This window comes from Lutra lutra, chromosome 6 (assembly GCF_902655055.1).
Source record: "Lutra lutra chromosome 6, mLutLut1.2, whole genome shotgun sequence".
NCBI classification, from domain to species: Eukaryota; Metazoa; Chordata; class Mammalia; order Carnivora; family Mustelidae; genus Lutra; species Lutra lutra.
In genome coordinates this window covers 152,229,350-152,235,620 of record NC_062283.1, presented here as the reverse complement: position 1 = coordinate 152,235,620, position 6,271 = coordinate 152,229,350, and the positions used below count along the sequence as shown (strand labels likewise).

General features: G+C 54.0%; 1 protein-coding gene across 1 annotated transcript; it reads left to right on the top strand.

The window, feature by feature from the left end:
• The first annotated feature begins 1,261 nt into the window (after nucleotides 1-1,261).
• TTLL2 (tubulin tyrosine ligase like 2) lies at nucleotides 1,262-4,006 on the top strand. The gene is made up of 3 exons (XM_047732033.1): nucleotides 1,262-1,339; nucleotides 2,053-2,177; nucleotides 2,390-4,006. Exon 3 carries the CDS (start codon nucleotides 2,408-2,410, stop codon nucleotides 4,004-4,006), a length of 1,599 nt encoding a protein of 532 aa, XP_047587989.1. The 5' UTR covers nucleotides 1,262-1,339; nucleotides 2,053-2,177; nucleotides 2,390-2,407.
• The last annotated feature ends 2,265 nt before the right edge of the window (nucleotides 4,007-6,271 follow it).

Sequence of the window (6,271 nt, the reverse complement as noted above, 5' to 3'; positions counted from 1 at the left end):
CTTAAAATGAGCACTTTCTCCTTTATACCTACGGGCAGCCAAAGCCGGGGGACGGGCGAGTGCCCTGTGCTGCCGCATACGGGCCCCGACGGCGTGCCTTGCCCCGGGAAGGCTCCTCCGCTGGCTCTTCCCCACTCGGTCCTCACACCCGTGTCCACCCCCCACGGCGGCCTCCTCCCGCCACAGACACAGTCTGACCCTCTCCTCCCAGGGCGCGCTTCCGAGTGGGTCCCAACCTGCTTGCCGTCACTGTGCCTACCCCCCCACCCCCAGTGCTTTTCCCAGTCAGACAGAACCATCTGGTCCTATCGGGACCTGTAAGTCCGAAAGGCGCAGAGTGAAAGAGATTTCAGAGGCTCCAGATGAACTTTTATTCGGTGGAGAAAACATTTCATGCTGCATCCGGTTTCTCAACGACATTTTAGCAGGAAGACGGACACTCAGAAAAGGCACCAGGGCCAGTGGCAGCATGAGTAGCCCAGAGTCCCATTAGGCCGCATCCTTCACTGCGTCCCGCACCTCGCGAGAGGATAACTGAGTGGCCGCCTGGGTTCCATGGTGAAGGGAAATCCAAGTTTGCAGACCGTCCTCGGAGCCGAATTTCCCTGTCTGCCCGTGGCCTGGACCTGCGGAGCAGGGAGAAGGCCAGGCTCCCAGCCCCCGGGGTGCTGCTCCCCCGTGAAATGAGGCTCTAACTGGAACACCAGCCTGTCTCTTGTGATGGGCTTGTCTCCCCTGCTGGGGTTGGAGAGCGCCAGAACCTGGGCCGTGCTCAGTCGGTTTGTCCGACTCCGTGTTTCCCACACTGCTTCGGTGAAATGGCAGCGGACTGGAGTCTCACGAGGATTTCATGATCAAAGCAGCTTGGGAAAGATGGCTTGTTTCTCGGAGCTAGAAAGAGAAGAAACACGTTCAGCCGCGTTTCATCCAACTTGAATATTTTGACTCTGGATCTCCTACCCCTGCAACACACGCACACGCACACACGCACACTCTCTCGGCTATAATACCTCTTAATGTCATTGAACGTAGTTTGAAAACGTGCGGTAAACGGCGACAACTGACCTTCTCCATCGCCACCCAGATCTGCAATTCCGTGCGCTCCTCCGGCCACAGCGGGACCAGCACTGACCGGAGCCGTTCAGCTGCTGGCGTTGCTTGTGTTCATGTCCCTTCGGACATAATTTTGGAGCTGCCGCCCCAGCCTGTTAGCTGTGTCAGGACCAGATGCCAGCCAGACATGACGGTTGGCTTCAGATTTGGAAACAAGGTCATGGGGGACGAGGTGTCTCCTTCGCTCCTTGACTCTTCCCACTTTCGAGTCTGGAGAAGGAGGCGGGTGAGCGAGCAGGACAGCCTCCCCGCCTCCCTCCTTCCCGCCCACTTCCGCTCTGGTCAGACCAGCCTCACGGAAAATACGGTACAAAAGTTTATTTATTGATTGATCAAAATCTCTCCAACACCACCGAATTTCCACAGAATAAGTGATGTATGCCCCCTTAGATGATGAAACAGGCATGAGGAGCCCTAACATTGTCAGAGAAACAAGTCAAATGGCCTGAACTCGGAATTTCTGATGAGCACGTTGTTTAGGGCTTTGGAAGACGTGACGTCTCCCCCAAGAAGCTTTGACTTTATTACTTTTTCCCCTCTAGGTCGTAAGGGAACATGCCCCATCATCAGTTCTGATATTCTCAAAAACGATCTTATTTTCTGTCCTCAAAAGCTCAGAAAAATGTCGAATATGCCCTTTCTGTGTATGTTGCAAACTGTGAGGCACAATCTTCAATCCCTGTTTTTGCAGAATGAGTCTCTAAGATGTCAGATTTTTCTTAACTATTTTTCTTGCAAGTTACCACGTGTTTGAGTGAACCTCCGGCCACTGGGGCTACAGGGCAGTTGCTGGTGGCCGTCACAGGTGTCTGGTCAAAGCTCCTTGAGCTTCTCAGGCCAGTAGGAACCCTGCCAGTCACATTAACGCCAGCGTCTCGTGTCTTTTTTGCACGTTCAAATTCATCTAACTATAGAAAACTTGACGTTTGCTTTCTCTAGAGAACGTTCCTGTTTTAGGCTGAGAGGATCCACTGTACCTCCAAGTCCAGAGCAGGGCGGCCCTCAGGAGTAGCGGCGGTCGGAGCTGCCGACACTTGGAACAGGTGTCTACGAGGACAAAGTAGGTGACGTCTGGACAGACAGAACGTACAGGGAGGGCGGGTCTGTTTTCGCAGGGGTAGCCGAGATGCAGGCATCTGGTTAGACTGCCTGGTGTGTGGGAAAGGCACAGACCCAACGGCGGGCCGTGGGATGTGGAGTCTTTTATGGGAAAGCTCCCCTACAGGGCACCCCCCCCCGCCCACCCACTAATGTGGTCCTGATCCTCAATTTCTAGAAAAGGACACCGTACTTCATGGCAGAGGACAGAGCTCTGGGGCCTGCCGGGAAGCCACTGGTGTTTCGCGTTGACGACAGCACCCCAGAAGTGGTGCAGAGCGTCCTGCTGGAGCGGGGGTGGGACAAGTTCGAGCAGGGAGGGCAGGACGTGGAAGGCTGGAACCTGTACTGGAGGACCTCCTCCTTCCGCATGGCCGAGCACGCCAACATCAAACCCTGGCAACATCTCAACCACCACCCGGGCACCACCAGGCTCACCAGGAAGGACCACCTGGCCAAACACCTGAGGCACATGAAGAAGACGTACGGCGCAGCCCTGGACGAGTTCATCCCCTTGACGTTTGTGATGCCCAACGACTACAGCAAGTTCGTGGCCGAGTACTTCAGGGAGAAGCACCGGGCAGGCGGCGCGCGGAGCTGCTGGATCTGCAAGCCGGCGGAGCGCTCCCGCGGGAGGGGCATCCTCATCTTCAGGGACATCAAAGACTTAGTCTTCGACGACACCTACGTTGTGCAGAAATACATCTGCAACCCTCTGCTTGTGGGCAGGTACAAATGCGACCTCCGCATCTACGTGTGCGTCACCGGCTTTCAGCCTCTGACCATTTACATCTACCAGGAGGGGTTAGCGCGTTTCGCCACGGAGAAGTTCGACCTCGGGAACCTGCGGAACAGCCACGCGCATCTGACCAACAGCAGCATCAATAAGTGCGGCGCCTCCTACGGGAAGGTCAAGGAAGTGGTCGGCCACGGCTGCAAGTGGACCCTCAGCAGGTTCTTCTCCTACCTTCGCAGCTGGGACGTGGACGACCTGCTCCTGTGGCAGAAGATCAACCACGTGGTGATTCTCACGGTGCTCGCCATCGCGCCCTCGGTCCCTGTCGCGGCCAACTGCTTCGAGCTCTTTGGCTTTGATATTTTGGTCGACGACAACTTGAAACCATGGCTTCTGGAGGTCAACTTCAGCCCCGCCCTGTCCATAGACTGCTCGGCGGACGCATCCGTGAAGAGGAAACTTATCCATGACACCATCGAGCTGATTTACTTACGCAGTCCAAGAAACGAGAGGGCAGAATGGCGTGAAGGTGCCAAGGGGAGACACAGCGTCTCCCTCGCCAAGCTGCACGCGGGCAGACTCAACAAGCCTGGCAGCACGCGCCCCTCTGAGGCCCTCTTACAGCGGACGGGTAGAACTTTGGAGGATGAATCTGCCGTGAAGAAAGACCTAAAAATATGCCCTGAAAATAAACATGCGTCCCAGCCGAGGGAAATGGTGAGCGGGAGGAAGGACCTACTTCTGTCCACAAAAGAACCCCCCAGAACCAAGGCAAAGCTAACGGGTAGACACTCGACCTATCATAAGACGCTCCTTCCATTCATGTCGCTCATTCAGTCGTGTGGGGGCAGGACCAGCGTCTCCCCATGTGTCCCCTTGGACAGCAGCAATGTGCCGGGTCTCCAAGCAGGGAATTTCGTGCTCATTTTTCCTTTCAATGAAGCGACTTATGGAGCCTCTAGGAATGGATTAAATGTCAGAAGAATAATCCAAGAGCTCCGGAAACTCATGAATAAGCAGCATCCCCATGTGGTGGACATGGAAGCAAAAAGAAGGTGATGGGCTCTGAAGGAAACCAGGGATCCCTCCACCAGGGACGGGGACGGCAATGACTCAGCCCTAGACCTCTGCGCTCAGCACATCGACCACCTCCCCGGGGCCCCCGATGGGGTTGTGTATGTAAATAGAAGGTCTCTGCAAAGTCAGACACATGTGGGCGGGGATTAAATTATGTGATATGACTGGTTTATTTGGTCTGGATTCTTGGGAGAATACAACCCTGCCTCTTGCCTGCACTTGGAAATGCGTCACCTCAATTACACTACACACTTGTGTAGACACGGACACAAGATTATTACAATATTTTTTAAGGACTCTTATGTGAAAACAGTACCATAAAAGGGTCAAGCCTTAACTTGTTTTTTAACACACCATTTTTTGTTCAAAATTGTTTTTGTCAACTTAATGATGAAACGGTCATCTGGGGTGAGGCCAATTGCTGAAAACCTCCCCCCAAAATACCCAAACAACTCTGTCATTCCTCAGTCCCGGGCCCTAACTAGACACTGTGCCACGTAGCTTCCCACTGAGGACACCCATCGACCATACCCAGAAGGTGGCCGCCTCTTGGTTGGTCCCTTCGCTGAGAGATCATCCTGCACGCGACCGCAGAACCTTCCAGACACACCATGTTACCACTCCTGCCTCATAAGAAAGCAGAAGTCCTAAGACACAAAGTCTCCAGCATTGACTTGAAAACATTATGCTGAGTGAAGAAAATCCAGACACCAGAGGCCTCATGTCGTAGCATTTCCTCTACAGGGAACGCCGTGGGTCGGCAAACCCACAGACGCAGAACACAGACCAGTGTTGGCAGGGCCCAGAGGGGTGGGCAGGGGAGTGACTGCAAGTGCGTAGGGGGTTTCCTTTTGGAAGACAAGAATGTTCTGGAGATGGTTGTGCAACACTGTGAGTGCCGAGTGTCACTCATGGTAGGTTTCACATTAAGCTTATGTTACCACAATCAAAGGTTAGAGCAGAACGAGTTAAGTCAGGCCGGCTGGAACTAGAGACCGGGGACGCGGGACACGGTGGGTGACAGAACGCAGGAGGTAGCAGCATACGATTACCATTAAGAGCTGGGATCGCACCTGCGGCGCCCCTCCGTGGCTAATGAAAATCGAGCGCTTGATCTCAGTGGTTCAGAAAAAAGGGGGAGAGAGAATTCAGCATTCTTGACACGGGGCCCACATGCCCATTGTGTCCCTGGCCCGGCTTCCGGGGCTGAAGGGAATGAGTGGGAATATGAGTGAACCATGATTGTTCGGATTTTTTGTATGAGTATTTGGAAAAGAACAGGTTCTTTCTACAAGTGTTGAGGTGTGCTCCAAGACCAGACCAGGAGGCTGGCATCACTGGAAAACCTCCATGTCTTCAAATACTCTCCCTTCACCGCGAGCCGGTGTTACGACCCTGCCAGGAGGACGAACGCTGCAGAGAGGCATGAAGCGTGTGCTGTTAAGGAAAGATGGTTTTACTGGAGCATTTGAAGTTTTACGGCAAGAGCCTTGGGCCACCTGTCGGGAAAAACATGCCAATTCTGGGAAGTTTATCTCTTAAATGGCAAAAGGTGAGTCAATTAAGCCAAAATCATGGTGGGTTAATGTAAGCTTCAAACGTGCCAGGAAACCGTACGAACGCGGAATTTGCATGCCGGGACGCAGTTGTGGGAGGGACGTGGAGGGACACACAAACGCAGTCTTCTCAGGCAGAAAGGTCAAAACTACAGAGACCAGATACTTCCAGGAAACGTGGGAGCTCTTCAAGGAAACCCCCAGACTTGCATTTGGGGGAAAACGGAATAGGCTGCATTTCCTCGTCCTTTCGCTAAGTACAGCTGAAGACTTGGCCGGCACAAACAGACCAACATAAGGGGTCGCTGAGGGGAGAAGAAGGCAGTGCCGCCCGGGGCCCCAAGAAAAACAGCGTTGGGTTTTCTGGCTTTGGGGATTTGGGTGTTTTGAGTTTGTTTGTTTGTTTGTTGGCCTCATACCCATGCGCGGGGCTGAGGGAGCTGACAAGGCACATGGACACGAAGAACCAAGCCGCCTCTCCGAGCGAAGGACCCGGCACGCGGATGGGATCACGGGCCCTGAGAACGCTCCCAGGGAGCGGGACCCTCCTGCCGCTGAAGGGGAGAGTCTTGCGTCATTTCCAAACTGGGTCCAATCTCCCCTGGACTCAGGGTTGGATGAAACCAACAGCAGGGCCACAGGAAGTCAGGACGAGAATCTTCAGGAAGGAATGGGGAAGAACGCGTGGTTC